At 32.9% G+C, this 25461-nt stretch overlaps 1 protein-coding gene across 4 annotated transcripts in view; it reads right to left on the bottom strand.

The window, feature by feature from the left end:
• Window positions 1–10012: 10012 nt before the first annotated feature.
• LOC139093507 (uncharacterized) overlaps window positions 10013–25461 on the bottom strand; it is a 24127-nt gene continuing 8678 nt past the window's right edge. Inside the window, exons 2-10 of one of the 4 annotated variants that reach the window (XM_070644246.1) lie at window positions 21251–21754; window positions 20746–21049; window positions 16072–16297; window positions 15714–15858; window positions 12915–13105; window positions 12141–12305; window positions 11986–12061; window positions 11515–11724; window positions 10013–11450 (exon numbers count right to left, since the gene is read on the bottom strand). In XM_070644246.1, coding sequence (XP_070500347.1) covers window positions 11095–11450; window positions 11515–11724; window positions 11986–12061; window positions 12141–12305; window positions 12915–13105; window positions 15714–15858; window positions 16072–16297; window positions 20746–21049; window positions 21251–21754 — 2177 coding nt within the window. In that variant the 3' untranslated portion in view covers window positions 10013–11094. Of the gene's footprint in view, window positions 11451–11514; window positions 11725–11985; window positions 12062–12140; window positions 12306–12573; window positions 12663–12914; window positions 13106–15713; window positions 15859–16071; window positions 16298–20745; window positions 21050–21250; window positions 23113–25461 lie in introns of those variants that run through there. The other 3 variants (XM_070644244.1, XM_070644245.1, XM_070644247.1) reach the window with 3 other exon arrangements.

The following is a 25461-nucleotide window of genomic DNA, read 5'->3' as shown; positions in this document are numbered from 1 at the left end:
ACTAGCAATGATTACTGCTATTGTTGGCCTGAAACGTTTGCGATATATTTAAAAAAATAATATCTCTCAGATAGTGAAATTCATAATGATAAGTTAAGATAATAACATTGATTTGATTTTTTTTTTTTTTTGTTGTTTCACAAAAGAGCGACAACTGCAAATATATATATGATTTTTGAAACTTGTTCCGTCTATCTACTAACTGATAACTTCTATGATAGCTGAATTTGTTAAACGACTTATTATCAAAAAAATATCGATTACACATCGATAAGTTATGGAAAAAAGGAATTGATAATGAATTAGAAATTTTATAGGGTTGTGAAGTGTGTCGAGGAGGCTTTAGTGTATTTCTTACTGTTACTTCTTTGGGATGTCTTTTCGATTGTGGGTGATAATTTTATTTTATTTTTTTTTATCTTCAACAAGGAGCATTGTTGTTGTTGCTTGAAGTTTTGCCTGACTTGTAATTATTTTGCAACTTGTGATATTTCTTTGATAGTTATGAGTTTGAGGTGGTTTTGGATATAATGTGAAAAATGGATTGATTTGTTATCCTTTTCTTAATAATTGAACTATAGTAAGATAAAGTAAGCAATTTAGAGTTTATGAATCAAGACGCAGTCCTTTGAAGAACTCGGAATGCCTGAAAATGGCTAATTCAAAGAAAATCGACTTCAAACCAGTCTCAGGCTAACCAAGGAGTTGACTTCATGCCTTCCATGTCGTCTTCTTTCCAGGTCAAAGTCTACTAATCATACTAATCCTACTTCCTGTTTAGAAATATCGACTAAAGTTAGTTCTGCTTTACATTCAATTCTAGTCGTCGGGACGGTAGTTTAAAGTTACTGATACTCTAAGAGTTGATACCCTAAGATAACTTCAACTTTATCTTAAGATTCAAAACTCCCTCAAAATTCTCTAATCAATATCCATCATATCAATATCTATCATTCTCATGAGAATCTCTCAATTTTCTTAAAAAAGTCATTTGGTTAAACAGTTTTCTCAAATCTCAAGTATTTAACAGAATCAGCAAAACTGTCAAATTTCAAAATTGATTACATTAACTCTATAATTTAGATTCAAGATTAGCATTTAATCCTCATTAATCATTTCATAAACTCAAATCTAGACATTTGACATTCTTGACGTCTTTAGAATTGTTATCACGAACAGGTAATTAGCTCATCTAAATGAACGTGTTCATGATTATTTTTAATTGGAATCAATTCGGATGTTGCATAGAGTAGAGTAGACTTCAGTCAACTTTTTCGTACAAAACCCAAGTCGACTTCGAGCTCTGATATTTTGAGGACATGCGTGTGTAGTAGACATAGGCAGAACATCCCCTAGGAGATAGGTAACTCCAATACTTAGCACAAACAGAAACTGCATAATGAGCTGTTCTCTAGTGTTATATAAGTACAACCATTTCCGCAGTTCATTTAGTCATTGTGCAGTCTTGTATCGAATAGACTCCTTGTCAGTTCAAACATCAAATCAACATGCAGCTTGAATTTTTGAATATCAATTTCTTTTGCTACTCAAAAAACAAGCAGCGACCATTCGCTTCATACAAAATGACTCATTAATGACAAAAAATCAAGCATATGAACTTCGAATTCATACATATGTCATCAAATAGCAGGTGACAAATTGATTTCAAGAATCAAATACGCAAAATTACTTTTTGTTATCGCAATTTTGATCGTCGAGCGGGCGCCTTATTCTTGTGTATTTTGATTGCTTATCGTGAAAGTAGTCCCTGCCTTAGCGATTTCTAAGGAATCGTTCACTTATCTGTTCGACAAAAGCTCTAATGGATGTGGTGTGGTTCTGACTGATATTCAACTGATTGGTAATAAACAAATGAGAATTTGCTGAAGGTACTTAGTGGCTGTCTACAAATTGCAGACCTCAATTCCGTCTCCCTTAAAAGCGATCATTAACGACCCCTAAGTCAGGATGTAATTGCTTGCTCACTCCCTTGGCTGGGGCGAACGTTGGCCCTTTACCGCGTGGAAGTCAGGATGTAGCTCAACTATCCACAACAAACCTAAAATCGCGTCGCAACACCCTAGTCATCCTTAGATCATACTTTAAGTAGCAAAGCTAAGTAGATGCACTCACAAGGTGCATCCTTATTTGCACCACAACCACTGCTATCTATCTAATATTTATTCAAATGTAAACAAGATATATCTGTTTCCTCATATCTCTTACCTACAGTGTCAACAACCTACCTTTATCTCAAAAACGTTTCAAAGATAAAATTATCCGATAGGGAATTATCGCAATATAGATATTCAGACATAATTTTAGTTGCCTTTAAACCTTAAAGCAGTGTCGATTGAACTTAAATTAAATGAGAGGAATAAAAAAAAAAATGGAAGTGAATTTCAAGTGAAATTTCTTGTTCTAAAAATATATAGTAGTAGAAGAAGATACGACAAAAGTCAATTACAATTTAATGTCGTGGAAGAATGTAGAAGTTGTTATTGACAACAATTCCATTAAAAGCGAAAGGTAAAGGCAAGGTGTGGCAAATAGAACTAGAGGACAGCGGAACCAAATAACAAAAAAATTAATTTGATGTGAAAAATATTTTGATGGCGACATAAATTTTACAGCTACAAAATGAGTAAGGCAAAGAATGCTTCATCGCATAAATTACGTCCCTAAGTGTCTGAAGCAGCTCTCTCTCACTGCTGTATATATAAAAAGGGCAAAATGGTGGATGGAAACAAATAAATTGTCTGATGTATGGACAGTGATAAAGAAGGCACTCTTAATTAAATGAGAAATGATTCCGATGATTTTTATGCGATTGGATATATGTGTGGACTCGTGTGAATGAATGTTAAAGACGGCAATTGTTGTTGTTGCTCTTTTTTTGTGGATGGAATTGAATGATTGAATATGAATGACATTAAGAACTTAATGAGTGTGCATTAAAATTAATTTAAAATGATAATTAAAGACATTAAGGTAGTGTGGAGAAGGTTTTCGAGAGAAATGATGGTTGATTATTTTGGGTTCTGTTGTGTTTGTGAAAAAAGTTCTCTGACCCGCTCAGTATATAAACATTAAAAAATTTCTAATAAATTTTAGTAAACTTATTTAAAGCATCTATTGTCTAATATTTGTGCTTAATTAGTGCCCTTAAAGTGTTTCTCGCTGTGCACCATCTGATTTCGCCAAGGAAATGAAAAGAGGAAAGCGTAGAAAGTCTTTTTCTCCAGCGCCAAAAATTCAAAATCTGATCAAAAAAATCAAGCAGAATAGTCAAGCTAATTCATCAATTCCAAGCACATCCCAGTCATCTCAGACCCCAGATACTCAAGCTGCTCAAGCTCAAGCTGCTCCCCAAAATCCAGTCAATAAGGCAGTCAAGCCAATAATTGTCAACGAATCATTACAAGTTGTAAGAAATATTCTTAACCCCATTCAATTCTCGGCTCGCCCGCTTTGCAAAGTCCGCGGAGCTAATTCAACTCAGATTTCTTGTTTTGACGTTAAAGACAAGAAAAAGATCATCTATAAACTCAAACTCCAATCGATTGGTTTTCACACCTTCTCAGAACCCTCAGAAAAAAATCGTTGTTACGTACTGAAAGGCTTCTACAATTTGCCATGCGATGAATTGTTGGAAGTTCTACAACTTAATGGTGTTCCGGCCGTTAAAGTAACTGACTTATTTAGAAAAGAAGATCACGTCATTTCTTTGGTTCATTTTGCTGAGAATATAAATGTCAATATACTTAATCATAACCATAAAACAATTGATTATGTTATGGTCAATTGGGAAAATCTCAAACGTTCCAGTAATAAAGTTACACAATGTTTCAACTGTCAAAAGTTCGGCCACTCGTCGCTAAACTGTGGCTTTCCGTCAAGATGTGTTAAATGTGACGAATCTCATCCAAAAGGCGAATGCGCCAGAAAGAGTCGTGAAGGAGACCCCATATGCTGCAACTGTAAAGGCAATCACTCTGCAAATCATCGGGAATGTCCATATCTCAAGCAATACCTGGAACGTCAAAAAGTTCGTTCCCTCCAAAATCAAAAGCCTGTTCATCGTAGTCCACCAACAGTTCCTGAAGTTCCTGCAATTCATCAATTTCCTTCACTGTCTGCATCCTTATCTATGTCTGATCCTGGCCGTAGTATTTGTAACTCCAGCTCGGTGAGTTTTGCCCAAAAAGTCAAGGAATCAGATCATGTTAATAACTTGGTAACGAAGCTTTCTCAAGCTCAAAATAAATTGAACTCTCTACCTCATATCAACGAGACAATAGATCTCTTTGTTAAAATGGTCGACGAGCTTAGCATTTGTGATGATCACAAAGGCCGTCTCTTTATCCTCACTAAGTATAGCATACAAGAACCTTTGACACAAAATGGTCATTAAAGTTCTTGTATGGAATGCTCATTCATTACGCAATAAGTATACAGAATTGTCCATCCTAATAGATAAACTAGCTATTGATATATTATTCATTAGTGAATCTTGGTTGAAACCAGAAGATTCTTTTGATTTGCCATTATTTTCTTCTTATAGAGTTGATAGAGCTCACGGTGGCTCCGTAATTTTCATTAAATCTACAATTCCTCATTCCAGTTTCGAAAAAATAGAATCTGAATTTGCCGAAGCTGCAACTATCACTATTCACTTGGGTTCTAAGACTCTAAAATTATCCAGCATTTACTGCTCTCCTGTTGCTTCTCGTGTGCAAGCAAATGACTTTTTCCGTAAAGTGCTAGCTAAACCAGGACCTCATCTTGTCGCTGGAGACTTTAATTGCAAAAATGTTGAGTGGAGTAACACTCGAAATGATAGAAAAGGCTCTGACTTGCTGAAGCTACTTAACCAGTTTAATTTCAACATCCATGCTCCTGACGAACCTACTTTATTTCCATATAATGGAGAACCTTCCTGTGTTGACTTCATGGTTTCCAAAAATTTTCACTCTCTCGATACAATTAAAGTTGTAAATGATCTCTCGTCTGATCACCTTCCCCTATTATTCTCAATCAATTCCGATACATCTCGTTCTAATAATCAACTTCCCTTCAATCTGTCAAAAGCAAATTGGAATAAGCTCATTCGTCAGGTTGATGGAAACTGTCTTAATCTCAGAGATTCAGCATTGACATCGTCCGTTGATATAGATCTAGCGGTCGAAAATATTAGCAAAATTATTAACGATGCGTTTAATACTTCAGTTCCTAGAAAAAAACCTTTTGGATTCAGATATCGATACTCTGAGGACATAAAATTCTTGATTAAAAATCGGAACCGTTTCCGTAATCTATTTAAACGAACTCGCGAACCCTCTTATAAGTCTTTATTCAATCAACTAAATAGATTAATTCGCCAAAAGATCAGAACTGAAAAGATGAACGATTTTGAGGAGAGGATTAGTTCTCTATCATACACCGACAACTCCTTGTACAAGTTCGCCAGTTCCCTCAAGAAAAAACGTCGAAAGTTCCCTGTCTTAAAACTCAATGACGAGCTTTTCTACTCCGATAAAGAAAAGGCTGATCTGTTGGCCCGTTCCTTTCAAAATTCATTTTCCATCTCAGTAAATTCGTCATCAAAATTTGACAGTTTGGTCAAAAATTCTGTCAGGTCCCTTCGTAATCTACAAGTCGATGTTATAGACTCTATTACTTCCAATGAAATCCAACAGGTTCTTAGCAATCTTAATCCAAAAAAATCGTGTGGCCCTGACTCAATCCATAATAGTGCGTTAAAAGTCCTAACTCGTGCAGAGAATTTTGTTAATTTTCTTGTTCGCCTCTTCAATGCTTGTCTAAATTTATTTTATTTTCCTACTGCGTGGAAAATTGCCAAGATTGTCCCAATTGCAAAAAAAGGCGCACCTAGTAATAATCCTGATCAATTCAGACCAATATCAATGATCTCTTGCCTCGGCAAAGTTTTTGAAAAGATCATTCTATTTAGACTTTCAGATTTCGAATCAGAAAGCGGAACTATCATAAAGCAACAATTTGGCTTTCGTTGTCACCATTCCACAGTCCACCAAATCCTTCGAATAACAGAATCAGCATGCCTTGGTTTCAACAAAAACAAAAGTACAGGAATCGTCCTTCTTGATCTGAAGAAGGCTTTCGATTCGGTATGGATAGAAGGCTTGATCCATAAACTACTGAAATTCAACTATCCTTCGTACTTAGTTAGGTTACTGTATTCATATCTTTCAGATCGTTCTGCTTTCGTCTCCCTAGATTCTGCATTTTCATTTATTTTTTCCATAGAAGCCGGAGTCCCCCAGGGATCCATCATTGCACCTCATCTTTTTAATATATTCTTGAATGATATACCTATTGCCAAAAAAGGACAGTTGTGTTTGTTCGCAGATGATACTGCTTACATACGTCAAGTGTCCTGGAAAAATTTAAAACTCCTAAAAAAAGAATTGGTCAAAGAGGTTCTAGTATTGAAAAACTACTTTAGTGATTGGAAGATATTCTTGAACGAAACCAAAACAGAATTCTCAATTTTTACTAAATCTTCCAAAATGATCCAAAATATGCAACGAGATACAATTATCTGCGGTAACAACACTTTTTCATGGAAAAGCTCAGTTAAATATCTTGGCGTTATTCTTGACAACAAATTGTTATTTAACAGACACATCGATGAATCAATTCGAAAAGCAAGTGCTGCCTCATTTTCGTCTCTGTACAGTTTAATCAATAGAAAATCCCCCGTTTCACTAGATTCAAAAATCAGAATCTATAAATCATACATTAGACCGATTTTAGTTTATGCTTCTCCAATTTTTACAAACGCTGCAAAATGCCACCTAAATAAAATTCAACTCTTCCAAAACAAAATTTTACGCATGATAATGAACGTTCACTGGAATGACTTTCGTAGCACCAGTGAACTTCATGAATCCACTAAAACCCCCTTGATTAATGACTTTATAAGCAGAACTACAAACAATTTCTACACGAAAGTTTCTTCTCACCCAAATCAATTAATTTCTAGCCTTGGTCAGTACGAAAAAGGTTCCTTGACTTTCAGAGCAAAGCACAGAATGCCAAAGCAATGAGCTTTAATTTTTCATTTTAATTTTTTAATTATTTTTGTTAATTTTTTCTTTACTTTCTTTACTTTCTTTTTTTTTTTTATCATGTAAGGTTTTTTTTTTCTTACTTTTTACCTATAACTCAATCAAATTTTAATTCATCTCTCTACGCTACATTTTCAACATCATTTAATATTTAATTTAAGGCCAGGACAGGCTAATATTAAAAAAAAATCCCTTTTATAATTAATACTATTATACCTAAATATTTCAATTTAATAAAATAATTGTTTCTTTCTTTCTGTTGTGTTTGTGAGCATTTTAGCGCTTTTTTAGGGTATTTTCTTTATACAAACAGACACGATTGTTTTTGGATGTTATTGATATTTTGAAATTCAATTCGAATCATAGTAGGTCGTTCAATTATTATGTTAGGATTTAAAAGGGCTCCTTTGGGGTCGTTCACATAGTATGTAACCAAAAACGGTTATTTTTCACTGAAGATCAAGGAAATTCTTTGAAAATTTGAAGCTCAAAATCAGAAAATTCATTTTTTTCATTAAAATGTAATTAAGAACAGCCATCCGAGCACCATAACTTCTTAATGTCAACTCATTGACGGAACTGTGCTCACTAGAGCTGCAATTAGCTGTTCAGTTTTGAAATTCAATTTAAACAGTTGCTCTAGGTTTTAGAGGAACTTCTAAGTGAATCCTAACTCGTTAAACCAGAGTTGGACTATCTTTATAACGCGAGACACTAGTTAGTCACCAAAAACTTTGGAAATGCCAATCCAGGTGCGGTTTCGGTGGAGGCTTACCATCACAGTTTGCTCCGAAAAACTAAAGGTTGCCCACTACTGATTTAAACTTTATGTCAAGGTTTTAAAAAGACAATTTAGCGAATTCTTACTCATTAAACAAACACTAGACTCAAAATGCACATAAAGTCCTTATCAATAAATCTTAGGATCTGAACAGCTCAATTTTATTTATTACTTAAGCTGATAAAAACAGGAAATTTAAGTTTATAAAAAAACAAAAGATAATAAATTCTATCTAAATAAGGCTTAAGATTTACTACACAATTAGGAACCAAAGAGAATTTTGCACTCACTGTTCATCATGGAATCTTGAAGATAACACTAAGTTAGGTACAATTAAATGAATTTAAAATTGAAATTCTCAAAATTTTCAAAACTTGCATTTCAAAGATTTCTGAGATTTTGCTTCTAATATTTCTAATATTTTTGATTTTTTTGAGAGTTTTGAAATTTAAATTAACAATTCTTTTTGAAAATTTTAAATTTCAAATTATTGAAAAAATTTAATTCAAAGGCTACTGAGACTTGATTGAGATTTTATTTGGAAGATTTCTAACAATTTAAATTTTCTTAAGAATCTTGAAATTAAAATTGAAAATTTTTTTGAAGAAGAAATTTGAACTTTTTTTGAAGTTTTATTTCAAAGGTAACTAAGATTTTTAATATTTTAGATTTTCATAAGAATCTTAGTAAATTATAGTAGATATCACACATGAAAACAAGATTAGAATTTGAAATAACTGCACAATAGACACAATTAAGAATCAAACATCCTGACTATTTAAGATTTACCATAAAAATCTGCATAATTTGAACTAAAAATCACTAAAAAAATTCCAAAACTCGAATAAATTCATCATGGTTCATGATTATTTTTCTGTCCATAATTCCACATCTTACGATAAAATTATAGTCCATAAAATATCTTTAATCGTCTGCCTTTATCGGCATATAGTATAAAAATACTCAATAGTAAATCAGACTTAATAACAATAATTCAAATTTATTTTAATAGTAAAATTATCAAAAAATTGCAAAAAAAAATAAAACTTTTTATCTAATCTCACCTTTAACGCCCGCTTATCTATGATCAACGCCCAATTTATACTGATAAAGGAAAGTACTGAAAAGAATGAAATAATTCAGTTCAGGAAAGAAAAAAACGTTTTATTTGCTTTTGAGAACAAGCATGTGTATGAGTATGGGGGAAACTATAAGAATATACGTTGGTATGACTATAAAATGATATGTGTATGAAAAATATTTTTATTGTACCTTAAAAGTCTTCTTTTTCTTCATCAGATCTGATGTTTACATTTGTCAAAAAAGTCTAACTTATAAGGTATGAAGAGCATTAACTTGTTTGGCTTTAATTATATCATTTATGTAATTGTGGATGAAGTAAATTGTGGGGAAATTATTCTTGGAATTTTCTACATATGTACTGAATGTGCTGAATCATTTCTATTTTCACTGATATGACTCTTGATAGGAATTTTTAACACACTCTAGTCATCATTGAGATTGAGTTTATGGGATTTAGAGTTGACTCCTTTCTAAATTTACTTCTTAATACTCATTTATTTATGCGATTGGACCTTATATTGTTTATTTGCTTTATGGTACAACAGATCAAAGACCGCAGTGCCTTTTCGTCATCGACGAACCCTAATCTTATTATTAAACTTACTTTCCATAACAAGCAATTAATGTTCACATGGTACCATGATCACATTTTGGTACTACTTTGACATACCCGAGAGATACACCATGACATTTGCATTGTGAAATCATTCATCACTATATCTGGACAAATGTGGTCAAATGAACGTTTTATGAGAGCTTTTGAGAATATAATAGTAATTGGCTAAGAATGAATGCTTTTACAATGTTATAGACTTGATGTGTTGCTCGGGATGCTCTTTCTGTTATTCAGAATTATAGTTTTTCTGTCAGATCACCAGAAGCACTTGAAATGCGGTTTGATAAAAACTTCAAGAATTCCATAAACAGAATCAAAAATTTAATTAAAAATTCAAAAGTTTTAAATTTCAAAAAAATTCATAACTAATTTTATTCATTAACGAGATTACAATTTTTCTTTAAATTTGAGTTACAAAAAGATAATAAAAATATAAAAAAATGCCAATAATATCAATTTTTTTAAACAAGAAACTTCGCGCTACAGCACAAAACAAAAAGTCAATCTTTTTCAAGCCTTATAATTAATTATTTAGGAAAATTTAAATTCCAAATCTACAAAATTTGAGCCTAATTCATTTATACAATTCCGATAATTCATGACTGAGGAAATGTCTGCAATTCTTATGTACAAAAGTTTTCATGCTTAAGATCATTTCCCCATAGCCAATTATTGCAAAAATTAAATTAAAATTAATTTAGAGCCGCTGCGCCAACATCAAAAATTTTCATATTTACAATCTTGTCTCTCACTTTTGAGCGAACTTCCCGAGTTCCAGAAAGTTCCTTTTTTTTGTTCAACTTAATCAACTAATATTCGAATGTTTGGAAGTACTTTGTGATTCTTGCTGTAAGAAATTTTATGTACAATAATTTTTTTTTGGATTTTTTTCTCAAAACAAAATTTACAAACTTGACTAACTTAGTAATCTACACACGAGTATGATAAAGTAAGCTTAATATTGTTAACGTCACTTAATAAGAGAGCACTTAATTACAATTGGATGTGCTGGATTGGGATTGAGATTCTCAAGATTGGTGAGACTTTTTGTGATGAGATTTAAGAGATTTCAGAGCTGGAAGTCGGACTTGAATTTCAAATGAAATTTTCCATACAAAATCCAAGTCGACTGCGATCTCTGAATTTAAGAATTTTGGTTAGGATTCGAACTTTGGTCTTAAAACTTAAATTTAAATTTGTCCAAATTTACTATTTTAACTAAAACTTAAATGCTGGTTCAAATCCTATAACAAGCTATTAGTCTAATCCAAAGGTGGGCAACCTTTTGTTTTTCATGGCACACTTAGATGCAATCAACTTAAACCGCACACAGCATACGGATCATGAAATTATTGGCACCAATCTCGTGTGCCAGGTTACCCACCATTAGTCTAACTCCCCCCTCCACCAACCCCACCTCAATCTCCCCCACATCAATTTAATAGAGATAAAAAAAAATCAATTCCTTAAAACTAAGAACAAAATATCAAAAAAAAAGAAGTTTATCGAGATTCAATGTTCAACAAATTGTTACGATGCTTCAACTCTAAATCCATAGCCTTGGCTGCATTTGATTCCAATTCATTGCTTAATGCATTTGATAAGTTTGTAATTGAACCACTTTCCGTCTTAATTAAATGATTTAAAGTATTAAAATGTGAAAAATTTGATTGATTAATGTCGGAGTTTGGACTCATGAGTGATGGTGAATTGAACAAGTGGCTGCTGATTTGCGAGAGTGGTGTTAACGTTGGATATTGATTATTTTGATGCATTGACATGTTCGTTGGAGATGTAATTACGCTTGATGTTGTGTTTAATTGATTCATTAATGACGTTACTGGACGTAATGTTGGCACTAAAATAAATCAATTCAAAATTAGTTCCAAAAAATCAAGTTTTGAGTATTTTCAACAACTTACTGGTCTGTGGTGGATGTGATGATAGTGGAGATGATAGATTTGGTGAATGATTCGAGTGTGGTGATGAATTTGATGAGGAATTTGTGGATGATGATCCATTTGATGATGAGCTGCTTTGTGTATGTTCAATTGTACTTGGTGTCTTTAATGTCAAACTTCCTTTGCTATTCTTGCCCTTACGGACGAGCATGTTGCAACCGAGTTGATTTTCTGTGGAATAGATAAGGTACAGTTGTGGATTAGAATGCTTGGTTTGTGGCTAGGAATGGATTTTGATGCTAAATTGCTGGAATACAGCTCAATTCCCACTAAATGGTCTTTAATAGGATTTGAACCAGCAACTTTGTGCATTCAACAGCATTCATGTGGCGCGGAGCTAACATAAGATACTGGGATGTCCAACAAGAATGAACAAATTGTCCATTTGTGAATAAATGAATCTAAATAAAGTAAATGTCAAGTCAGACTTACCAGTTGAATTTACAGCTTTTGTTTTCTTTGTTGATCCATCTGAATTCTTCATGCCTTTAGGTTTACGCTTTCTTGTCTAAAATTGAAAAAAGGAAGTAATTTAGCATTTGCCATATGACGCACAGAACTCTTGGTTCCAATTCTCAAATTCTCACCTGAATCTGTTCCTTTTTCATCGTAATCGGTCGATTGACATTATGCAATTTATAGTAAAGTCCACATGCATTACATACAGGCTCGCCTTGAGCATTTCGTCTCCAAAGTGATGTATTGACTGTATTACAGTTTGAGCATTTTAGTCCAGTACGACGTGCAGCAGGCTGAATAGAAAATTGAAAAATTGAAAAGCATTGCACAAAGAAAGCTTCGATTTTAGTCGAGACACAATTTTTTTACACAAATACAAGTAAAGATAGTAAATACACATGAACGTATGTATGCGATCAAGTCTGTGTATTTGTGTATGTGTGTGTGTGGAAGGGGAAATAAGTGCCTCAAAAATATTTTTCTCAAAATAAATCAAAAAGCAATGAAAAAAAAAAACTTGCAACTACTACAAAATATGTAAAAATTTGAATTAAAACCTACCATGCGTCGCGATTTGTTCTCTTCCCTCTGAGTCGCCGGTATTGGCGAATAATGCAATGGCTGTTTATAAAGATCAGGTGTTGCAGCCACTGCAAAAAGGTATTGTTGTTAATTCACAATTGTCACAAAATAAATTAAATTATAAAAAAAATATATGCAAAAATAGTTAAAGAATGAGAAAGCCGCGTGGAAGTCATTTGTCGGTTTAAAAAAGGAAACAAATCGCACGAACGAGTGGTTGAGTTCCAAGTTTTTTTTTTATCGTCGTATTGTTTTTCGATTCTATTTTGAGAAGCTTAAAATTCTAAAAATTTTAAATTAAAAAATTAAGTTTTGTCTACTTTGCTTACTAATCTTCTGGGCTGCTTAACAAGGGGACGATTCATGCCATTCATTTTGTGATAAAGTCCACAAGCATTGCACAAATAGTGACCTGTTCCATCTCGTCGCCATAAAGGTGTACTTATTGCACCACAATTAACGCACTCGCGTCCAATATCACACGAATCATCGTAGATAAATGTCTGCGGTACTAAAGAAAAATTGAGGAATCCAAGAATATAATCACAGAATTTTTTTTGTTGTTTAGCAGAGCCCCTTTAAAAAGATTCTTAATATACTTAAGGCAATTAGCAAAAAAATCACAAAAAAATGTTAAAAATTGACAGGATATTTTACACGGAAGATATCATAAAAGTATGGATATATATTTTAACTTAAAATAATAAAATAACATAAACTGAAACATAAACCACCCGTCTCGTTCTTTCTGTTCTTTCCTCCTTTTTTGTTTTTGTTTCTTCTTCATTTCTTTTCCTTCCTATTTTTTTTATTTTATTTCTCATTCTCTCAGTGAGGAAAACAATAAAATTAAAGCGTTTAAAACAAAAAAAATGCAACTACAATTATAACTACAATTATAACTTCCATTATGGCAACAAGAAAATAAAGCAAGTAAATCATGAGTGGAATGTCTTTGAGTATAATATGATTTATTGTGGATTGAGTGGGATTTTTATTTTCTTTTTGTTTATTTTGACAAGAAGGGCTCGTCTGGTGCGTGAAATTCTGTCTGGAAAGTACTTTCGTACTCAAGAGTTTGGGAAATTGTGAAACACTTCCACTTTAGAGATTTAAAAGTTCATAAAAAGAAAAAATTTTAAAAAACTAAATTTTTGAATTTTCAGCATTGATATTTTGAAAACTGTTGAAAATTTGAATTTTTGAAAACCGTTAAGAATTCGAATTTTTAAAAACCGTTAAGAATTTGAAAATCGTAGAAATTGTCAAGAAATTTGAATTTCTGGAATCTGTTGAAAATTTGAATTTTTGAAATCCGTTAAAAATGCGAATTTTCGAAAATCTTTGATAATTTGAATTTTTGAAAACCGTTAACAATTTGAAAATTGACCAAAAATTTAAATTTTTGACAACCGTTGAAATTTTGAATCTAAGAAATCCGTTAAAAATGTTAATTTTCGAAAATCGTGGACAATTTGAATTGTTTGATAATCATTAAAATTTTGAATGTTTTGAAAACTATTGAAAATTTGAATTTTTGAAAACCGTTAAAATTGTCGAAAAATTCATTTGAATCTTAAAACATCTTAAAAATTCAAATCCTCAAAATCCGTTATAATTGAAATCTTCAAAATTTCCACATTTTCGAATCTTAAGCCCATCACCAGCAGTCATGCTTCCATTAACTTCCATATCTCTCACTCTCCCATACTTTCTCCCTTACAAGGAGCCTTTACTAGAAATTAAATTAATTCCGTTTAACATTATTGTCATACATAAGATATGCTCACATAATATTCATAAGCCGGATGTGGCCTGTAAATATTTGCTGAACTAAAAGAATGAAGAAGAAGAAGGACGGTCTGAATGCATGTAATTCTATTGTACAATATGCGCATATTATAAATATCGTCCATTGTGTTCAGTATGGAATGAAAAATATGCTTTAATTGTCTTTATGATGACAATAATTAGTGTCGAGCAATTAAATGCTGGCAAATTTATGAGCAACTCTTTTTTTGATAATGGAGGTTCGTTGGAAAGTTGAAGGAACTGCTGGATTTTGACGTTGATGCATAAAATGTAACTTATCAAAAAGCTAATTTGAAATATGAAGCCATAAATCACTTTGATTAGGATTAAGTCAGTTTGTTTTTTTAGGAATTGGAAAGTCCAGAGTGATTTGGCACATGCTGATCATTTCCTACTGGATATATTTGATAACATAAGTTACTGGATGGAATTAGCTTTAAAAAATTCCAAAATTATGTTTGGCATTAAAATCACATTTTATGATGTTTTGATAAAGCATGTAGCACTAGCTAATCATCTACATGTGGCATATGATAAATGGGCGGTTAACTAATGTTATAGATGAATTCCTTGCGAACTGCAAGTGTGTTTTGAGATGCTGCATAATTTACCCCATTTGTGTATCTATGGATATACCCGAACATCCAGCCAATGCACTCAATTGCCATAAACCCATCACCAAAATTGCTTCCTTTTTCCGTCAAAAAAAATCAAAAAATTTAAGGAATTCCAACTCATTCTCTGTTGACATCTGTGGATCATATTTTTAATAACTTTATAGCACACTTGTGTCTCACAGACACAGACTTTATTTGTATTATTGGAGATTCCAATTTCAATGAATGAGATTTTCTTGATATGGTGAAATTTCCACAATGTCGAGTGCTGCTCATAGCTTCATATTCTACATAATTATGGAAAAATATATCTCCAAGTTCTCTTATCAACATGACAGCAAGTTATGGTAGAGAAATTTATTGTAACAAGACATACATACACAAGCCGAGTAAGTGAGTGAGATGGAGAGAGAAGTGAGGTCAAGCGAAATTGCTCCATGACTTTCAAGTCTGTTTTTGGAAATAATAAATGAGATAACCACAATCGACATTATTCATCATGATTTGTTGCCTTTTTTTTCTTGTCTTACTCTTTTTCCTTTTTTGGATCACTGATATAAAGCATGTTCTAATAGATGATGATAATACAGAGCATCGAGCATCTTTATCATCATCATCATCACTGCCACCGTCATCGTTAAAATTATTCGGTTCACAAAAATATTAAAAAAGTTTGTTTTTTGTACTTACTGGCTGATAACGATTGTGCCGTGGTCATTTGATGATTACTAGGTCGTCCTCTTGTTGTCGGCGTGACCACTGGAAGTTGAATTGTTTGCTTGGTTTCGTAGCCATTTGGTGTTGAGGGTGATACGGAAAAGTATGATAACTCGTTCTGGAAGGACAGTTGTTGCTGTTAATTTAGGTATTGTAGGATATTTTGGGAATTTTTGGGGATTGTTTGTAAATAGAGGAATTAACCCAGACATAAGTGATCGGGATTAACCAAACACATAAAGTAGACTACCCAGAGTGACAATCTGGTCAATAGCTCCTCAGACCAACGACAATCTACCTCAATCCCCATCCATACCCAAATATCACTCACCTGTGGATAACTATTCGTATTATATTGAGTATTTGTCGGTTGTGGTGAGAAAGTTGCAAACTTTTTGAATCCCGGAAGCTTTCCATTTCGATTAGATCCAAGAAAGTCATCATGTTGTGATCCGCCGGACCACATAATTTGCTGCTCAATCGGTGGACTAATGCAGGTAGAGTATGGCGCCATCGGTGACTGCGTATTGACTGGTGAGAAGTTTCTCGTGTATAAGCTGTGAAATGATTCCAAAAAAAAGTTTTTATTTAGTTAGAGTGTCAAGTTGTAAGACCAAATAAACAGCAATTGAGTGCTGAATATGAGATCCGTAAAATAAACGATATGGATGTGATGCAATGTCCCAAAAATTTATTTTAAATTCAAGAAGTCAACAAAAAAATTGTGTTTTAAAATTCCAAGAAATTCTCTGTTGTCAGTTCCTCTCCCAAAAATTCACAAGAATTAATAAATGATAGTAGAACATGATCGTATTTTATAAATATGATCGCTTGCAGATGCCCACACACAAACATAAGATGAACATTACCTCTTAAACATCGTTGATATCAGAGATTGTGATCCGCTATAGACTAATATCAGACACTGACTGAACTACGCGAGAAATGAATTTTTTTACGTTCCGTTATCGCATCGAGTTGATTACAAATGCTCTCATCACGATGTGAAATCGAATGCGGGTGGATTTAACACAAAATGTATGTACGAGCAGCAGCGATAACAGATAATTAAAAAACTGTCTATATAAAACTTCTTTTTTTCACATTATATGAAAAAAAGAAATTTAATTACATTAACTTGATAGCAATATTTATGTATACATCAACAACAACAAATAAGTCTCTGGCTATTTTATTATCAATCGACGCAATGAGCAGATAAAGAAGAAATTCTTTTTTTTTCCTTTTTTTGAACTTTCACGATCGAGGAAAGTCAAGTAACTGAAACTGAAATATGATTTAATCTAAAACTGATGTGATTTTCAACTTTATTTATTGTTGTGATCTCAACATTTATATTTATGAGCTCAATCAACTTACTAAATTGTTACTTTTTTGAGTACGATGGATTTTTTTGGAGTATTTTGGGGTTTAATGCGCATTTTTTGGGAGGTTAGTTTATTTTGACTTAAGGCAGTAAGTGACCGAATTATTAGAATTCGATAACTATTATTTTAGTTGTGGGTTCGAATCCTACCTTAGTATAATTGTGGTATACTAATGACTCCAAAGTTCAAAATTGAAGTCTCGGACTCGGAATCAGTCCCGGTTTCGGAACCAGTTCCGGTGTTGGAATCAGTTCCGATGTCAAAAACATTCCCGGTGTCGGAATCAGTCTCGGACTCGGAATCAGTCCCGGTGTCGGAATCAGTCCCGCTGTCGGAATCAGTCCCGGTGTCGGAACCAGTTCCGGTGTCGGAATCAGTCCCGGTGTTAGTCTCGGTCATAATATCGTTCTTGATCCCGGTTCCTCGAACCCTGTCTAAATCCCGATGTCAATTTCGATCTTGGTGTCAATGCAGATGTCGGTCACAGTCCCGATCTCGATCCCGGTTATAATTTCAGTCTAGATCTCAGTCTTGATTACGGTCTCGGTCTCAAAAATTCATCAAAACCTAGACTTCATTATGTCCTAAATCATACTGACTTTAATCTCTTTAATCCCACGACATACCCAGCCACCCAGTCAAAATAACCTTACAATACCCATCTGCTCCATAAAATCAGCACCAAAAAATATTCAAGCAACACAAACTGCATCTAAACGTTCCGTGATGTTTACTAAATTGTAGCTCATTTGCGAATTAATATACACAACTTTTTGTATTTTCTAATTTTATGCATTCTTAAGTGTCACATTGAGAAATATTTTAGCGTGTTTTGGAATTCTCTAGTGGCTGAATTATTTACGTCATAATGGATTTTTTTTTGTAAGTGTAGAAAATGAGGAAGTTAATGTAGATTGAATCGATTGAGACATATTGAAATGACATCGATGTGTAGCGTACGGACGATCAATTCATGATAAATTCATGGCACACTCTGATGGTAAACTATGTTATTGGTACGCGACACTAATGTACCGCAGCACACAGGTTGTCCATCACTGACATAAAGTCCTTGAACTTTTTAATGAAAATTGTATGTAAACTTTTATGATCAACAAAAGATGCGGAACGATAAAAATTGCAGTCTCGAATTACACAAACAATTTCTGCATATGCAGCATAATAAATAAAGCATCGAATGACTTCAGAATGTGACTTTCGTATATTACTTTCCAAAATGAGCCTCAATTTTCTATTGTTATGGATGTTGCTCTTAGGAACCAAAATGTATTGTTGGTCATCAATCATCCTCAATATAAAATTAGTTCCTGCCACTTTCCAAAACCAAAACATTTCACTTCCTTCATTTCCATGCATACATCACACCAACTTCTAATGTCATGCAGGTTTGACATAGATATGACAAAATTTTGCATAATTTTTTTTTCCCTAGCCACAACTAGAACAGCATGAATTTTATGCTTGCATCACACACGTATGTATAGCCATATACCGCGAACCATCTGTAACTTTCTTTTTGTTCTCACTTTTTATTTATTTTATTTAAATTGTGCCTTAGAATAAATTGCAATAAACATGTGAGTTCTGTTGAATAAAGGCTGGTGAAGGAATCAACAGATGAGAAGTTTATTTTTATTATGGTTTGAATTTCAGATGTGGAGTTTTAGGTTACTGGAGAGGATGAACGAGACAATTGAGAGTTTTAGGAAATTAGACTGTATGTTGAGGAATTGGTCTTGTTGCTACAGTTTTGAGTATGAAATTTTTGGGTACTGATCATAAGCCCGAGCAGCACAGAGTTTTTGCTATGACACCGCTAAGTGATCCCATCAACGGTAAGATCCAAAGTTGCCATAACGACAAAAAATTCAGTTCCCGCCTTTTGTAGCTTTGGAATCTAACTTCTATGGAGAGCAACTAATTGTTCTGTTATGGACATTACTGAAGCTTATAATTATTCCCAAATTTACAGAGATTTGAAACCCCCAGCATAATATCAAATAGGAAAACCCACAAAAACCACAAGTGTCATTAATATTCAGCAATTATAATTTAAATATGCGTCTTACGTCACATTTGAGTACTATATGATGCATAATTTCACTACATGCGTCAAGTTACAAATGCTGAGCAAGCTTATTATTTCAATTTCAGATGGAATAAGCATGTGATCTGGTTAAAAATGAAAATTAGATGTGATTCATCTAGTCATTTGATTTTTGGATATAATACTTTATGGACAAGAGTAGCAGCATGTCAGCATTTGACAAGGTCACAATTGAAGAATTGCAAAAAATTAAGTATGAAATTTTTAAGTGCAGGAGTCACGGTGGCTAGTCCAGGGGAACTTCCGACTAGCCTAAAAAGCAGTATATCCTATCTAGAAGCACATCCTTTTTCAGGTAATGAACAATTATTTCCTCCTTTAAGTGCTTTTTACGCTCATAATGGAATTAAGGAGCCAACCTGACCTTGAAATTATCTTTTCATGCAAAATTGTAAAGGATATGGAAGTAAATAAATCAATGCAATGTCAATATTAATTGCTCAATTCAGGATGTCTGTGTAAATTTACAATTCCCCAAAAAAATCATTTAAAACTTAAAGAAATACAAAATATAAATATTTAATGTACTTGATAAGGCTTCATATTCATCTATTATTCATCACATCACCTAAAACCTCTCATGACATTGTTTCAAAAATAGATGAAGGAAAAAAAATCAGTTCTCGTCTCGTGTCTCAAAACGAGAGTAACGAAAAAGTAAATAACAAAGTTTAGCTTTCTCAGCTGGAAGCGGAAAAAAATGATTCGGAATAATTCAACTGAGAATCTTAATCAAAACTGACTGATTTGTATAAACAAAATTTTTTGGATGATGATCTTTACTGGATTTTTTTTTACACGTCCTGACGAGCTTATCAGCATTTAAAACATTTTATTTTATTTCAGCTAGTCATCCATCCATTATATGACCTTTCCAAACAGCTTCATTATTTTCTTTCTTCTTAAGCATTTATGTTTTACGTAAAAAACGTTTATATTTTAATGAAGCACGCTTTAATCGAATGTTTAATACGGTAATAAAGTAAGTCAACAAGTGGCGTAGGAAATTTGAGGAATTATTTAAGGTTTGATCACAAAGAATTTATGATTTTTTTCAGTGTTTTGTGAATGTTCAATGAATACTATGATTATTTTATGCATTTTTGTTGTAATTTTTACCGGTTATGTAACATTCAAAATTTACCGGTTTTCTAAGATTTGAATTTTAAAAGATGAAATTTTCTCCACTTCAAAAAGTATTTTTTGAAATTTTTCACTTTAAAGTGACAATTTAAGTGATTTTATGAAACAAACTGCTCAAAAAAGTGGCAAAAGCCAACTACAAACACTTGTTGCTAGATTCTCACAGTTTTAAAACAAAAATTCAAAATTTGGAAACAATTCCATTGAAAATTCACAAAATTTCTATTTTCCACTGATTACTATGATCTCTAACTGAATTTGCACTTCTGTTTATCACTAAACACTCAATATTTTCCATTACATTGCATCACATTAATCACAAAGAATATAAAAACATTTGACTCACCTATTTGGTGTTAAAGTATGCGCCGTTGGATCATAATTTGAAAGCATATTATCGCCAACATTAACGGGTGATGATGCATAAAGTCCATTTGGTCGTGTTGTGAGGCTCGTAAGTTGAGTAAAATTTTGTATGCTATTATCATAGTCATCTGTTGCAGTATAGCCATCGGGACTTCTCGAATCGCCACCGCTTGATGTTGAATGCTGATGTGCATAGCTTCTTGGTATGTCATGAAGATACATATCGAACGATGGTGTATTTGTTGTGGCATTAGTTAGGGTTGTGTAGTGGTTAACATCTTCCGCTATTGAATAATTTTCATCTTTTAATATTTCACAAAAATCATCAAGATAGCTTTGAGCATGAATCGCATATTCGTTAATATTAATGAATGATGATGAATTGTTATTGTCATTTCCATAGTAATATGACGGAGAGTCAGATGATGAAGATGATGATGAGGGTGGCGACAATGCATCATATTGTGTTAATGTCATCAAATTACCTTTCATGGCGGTATTGTAAAATGCACCGTAGTGATGATTGCGGAAATTTGAATTAATTGAATTATAATTTTGTTGATCACTTCTTAATGATGATATTGGATAGTCAAGTGATGTCCTTGATAAATCGTATGCCCAATTATTATCGCCGGTATGATTAAAATCATAAATTTTATTATTTGCACTTAAATTATTTGTTGGTATAACATTCACAAATCCATCTACAATCGGCAAAGTGTTGGAATAAATTGAACTGTCAAATTCTAAACAATTTTTACTATCAGTATTAACATTTATCGATGATATTGGAGATGGTGTTAATATTTCACGTGTTATTTTCGTCTCTTCACTCTCTAAATTATTATTATCTTCACTTGAATGCCGTTCCTTATCACTTGACGTGTTCTGAACAACTGAAGATGTTGTACGATCGATCGTCGTTGAAGAATTTGTGCTGTTGCTGTTGGTGTTATTATTACTATTACCATATGATGATGTTGTCGTCTCTACATATATATACATATAGATCGGAATTTGTGAATGTATTGTTCTATATACTTTCATGTAAAATATGCTATACTTGTATGTGTGCGTGAATATGAGGGAGTCAAAATGTATATATGTGTGTGTAAAAAATGCGAACGAGTGGAATGAAGAAGGAAAGAAGATACATTTGTATTGCCTTATTTACTTTAGTTCCAAAAAAGAGAATAGAGAACAATAGAAAGCAGTGAATCATAAGTAACTGATCATCTTCATTTATGTATTGATTATCTCAATATACTTTTTTTATTTTATTTATTCTTGTTCTGCTTTTGCCTCATCTTTTCAAAAATGGTGGACTGTATATTGCCGCGCGCGCGCAACTTTCTTACGTGTCATGTCATGTTCCATCCATCTCTAGACAAATTGAAAAAATATTAAAGCTGTTGAAAACTCCTCCCAATTATTAATTAAGTGATGTGCTTCAATTGAGAGATTAAGTCACGCCTTTTTAATTCCCATACGTAAAGCTTAATTTAGGACAGCTTTTTTTATATCCGCACGTGATTAAACAATACACAATAGACAAGAGGCAATGACATTTTTTCAACATATATGCGATAATGCACAATCACAAATCGTAATCAGTATGAGGAACACATTAAATAATATTTAAATAAAAAAAAAGGAATTTGTCTCATTATCAAAGCATGCGAGATAGCATTTTTAGCGCCACACTTCACACTTTTGATAAGGTGCCATTCATTCAATATTATTATGTTTTATCAGTTTACAGTAACAAACTAAAATATTATTCATTTTTTTTTTAATTTGATAACGGGGTTCCCAACCGATAGATAGAGAGACTGAGGAATTCCCTTACGTCTTTTTTTTTTTTTTTTTTGTCGAGTGTGATAAGGAAAGTGCGATTTCTCATGCACGACTCTTTTTTACTATGTCGTTTACTTCTAAGTGCTACTATCATATTACAATATATGTATATATGACTTGCGAGATGTAACAAGTTCACGAGATAGGAGATTAGATTTTTTGAGATATTATGTAACATCTATAACAAGTTTGATATTGCTGTATTGAGGATTTTTGTTTATTTTGACGCATTTGAGTAAGTCAAGTTGCAATTTTGGAATTATATTCAGTATAACTCTTGATTTCATACATCTATTAAATTGAACATTCAGCTTTTCTGCAACTTTTGAGTTTTATATTAGAATTTGCCACCTTTTGAGCATGATTAACGTTCCCTAGTGGAACAGGCTGCGCTTAGTCGACCGATGTCTAAGATTTAATTTGACATTTTGTGACAACTTTGACAAATGTCATGAAACAAATGTTCAAGCTGTGAAATAACATCAGTAGCCTAAATGGTAGAGCCTTGGGCTTACGTGCCAAAGGATCTGGATTCAATCCCATGTCATGGCAAATTTTTGAGACTCTTTTACAATTCACCATTTTAGTTACGAAACTCGGTTCATGTATTAAGAGCACCTTTAAGGTCTTTGACACATAATATGTATCACTATTGCTAATTGTACATGGATATAGCATCTGAATAATTTTCCTTGCAAATTCTTGCGTACACGAATTGTAACTAGGTACATACCAGATCACATCAGGTCTAATGAAGCACTCCCGTACTTTCAAGATGCACTGAGCATGAAAGTGATTCATACCCACTATAAACTGTTGGACTATGGTGTATACCGAATCACAACTCATGACTAGCTTTAACTTTTAATTTAGAATTATAGAAAAATGGCTTGAACTTTGCAGCTACGACTAAATTTCATCATAAATTCCAACAAAATCATAGTATCCAAAACAGCAATATTCTAGACATTCCTAACAACATCACCATACATCTTTTTAAATTCCAATGCTAACCACAATCCATTTAAATTCTCAAGAACACACGAAAATCATGTACAGCTCTAAATCAAATCCGTTATCTACAAAAATTACCCCAAAAATTTCTCTATCTGGTTAACCAGATAAACTTTTATTTTTTGGTGACCATAGCTGGAACTTTCTCACGTCATAAAAATCAATCATGTGTGGTGCCTCAGTGAAATTTTTCTTATGGATGGACTCTAAGAAAAATTTTTATTGCACACATTAAATCTGTCATTTCCCGTTGTTATTTAGATACATACTTGGATGATGATGATGATGATGTAAATAGACCTTTTTCAATGTTTGCTTTGCAATCATTTCTCAATATATTCCTTTTAAAAAAATGTTACTTTTGGACTATAAAATCCAAATATTTACCGTGCATGGGATCGAGAGATTTGTTATTCTTTGTTTTTCAACATTCTCAAATTACAAATATTTTGGCACTTGTGAAAAGGTCCCTTTCTTTCTCTTTTTTTTAAGGATCCTTAACAGAACTGAATTTTGCAAAATAGAATGTATTGAGGAAAGCAGTTTGAACGAGACATGTTTGATGGCTGATTGAGTGATCTAGTTCTAATCTTGATTTATTTATTGATTTTATTACTGCTTGTCGACATTGTATTGATGTTTATGATTGGAATATGATGTGAAGTTAGAGACATGCTTACTGTGCAAGCTTATTTAATTGATCTGAGCAGGGTTTCAAGCTGGAAGTAGGCTGTTTTGTGAAAATAAGCTTGACATGAATTGAGCATTAACTAAAGTGGCTCAACAGACACTGGAAGGGCACCGATACATAGCTGTAGAGATGACAACGCATCTTAATGACGTTAAAGTGCCTTCAAATAGTTTAGAATTTATTGTGGTCATTTTTCGTGTGGCACAATGCGACAAACCGCCAAAAGCATTTTTCGGACCAATATCTGACGTCACGAAGCCGTCAGGTGGCAGCTTACCTTTAATATGGCCACTCAATGATGCCTTAATGAACATTGTGTACTGTTCGGATATTTAATACTAGATTTAATGCCATTAAATGTGAGACAGCTCTGTAGGGCTCGGCTTAGGATTGCAAGTCTGAATATCCTGCGTTTTAGATGCCTAGGCCTTGAGTTTTGGGATGTACCTTATAGTTTTTTAATGCTGTAGACCTGCAATTTCGAGCAAACTCTTCAAATCTGAATTCATACCCATATAATCACCAAATGCGCTCTATACCCTCATCTACTCAACAGATTTCCAACAAATTTGCCAAAAATTTCTCACCAAACACTCTCCATGTCCATATTAAGAGCTATTTGAGGCGAAAATTAATTTTTCAACATTAGTCAAAATCTTGTTACATGCTTTTACACATCTTGCTTATCCTTTAGCTACGCAACATCATGTATTCATTTTCTCCGTGTTGACCTCTTCAGAGAAAATGAAAATTTATTGCATCGACCTTTCTCTGATCTCATCGTAAATAGCTCATAATGTAGATTGAATGCATGGAAAGTGATCGAATGGAAAATATGGACGTAATTTTGTACGGTTCATGAGAAGAAAATATATGTATTGCTGTACAGTATATTTAAATCTTGAGTTCTTATGAAAATTCTGTTGTATATTTTGAAATATTCATTCCTACATAAGAGAGAGACCTTTTGGGGTCAATTTTATTATTGGACTTAAAGATTCTTTTTCTTATTTTATAAAATTGTATATTCGTTTAATTATAAAGACACAAATATGAATAAATATATAATTTTTTTTGTTCTACGTAATTAACATCTCATAAAATGTCAAGTGTCAGAAGATGCTTCATACTTAT

The sequence above is a fragment of the Chironomus tepperi genome, unplaced genomic scaffold (genome assembly GCF_022539635.2).
Source record: "Chironomus tepperi strain 1889 unplaced genomic scaffold, CSIRO-AGI_Ctep_v1 contig_335, whole genome shotgun sequence".
Classification (NCBI taxonomy): Eukaryota; Metazoa; Arthropoda; class Insecta; order Diptera; family Chironomidae; genus Chironomus; species Chironomus tepperi.
The sequence above is the reverse complement of the archived record's forward strand: the minus strand, read 5'-3'. Positions and strand labels throughout refer to the sequence as shown.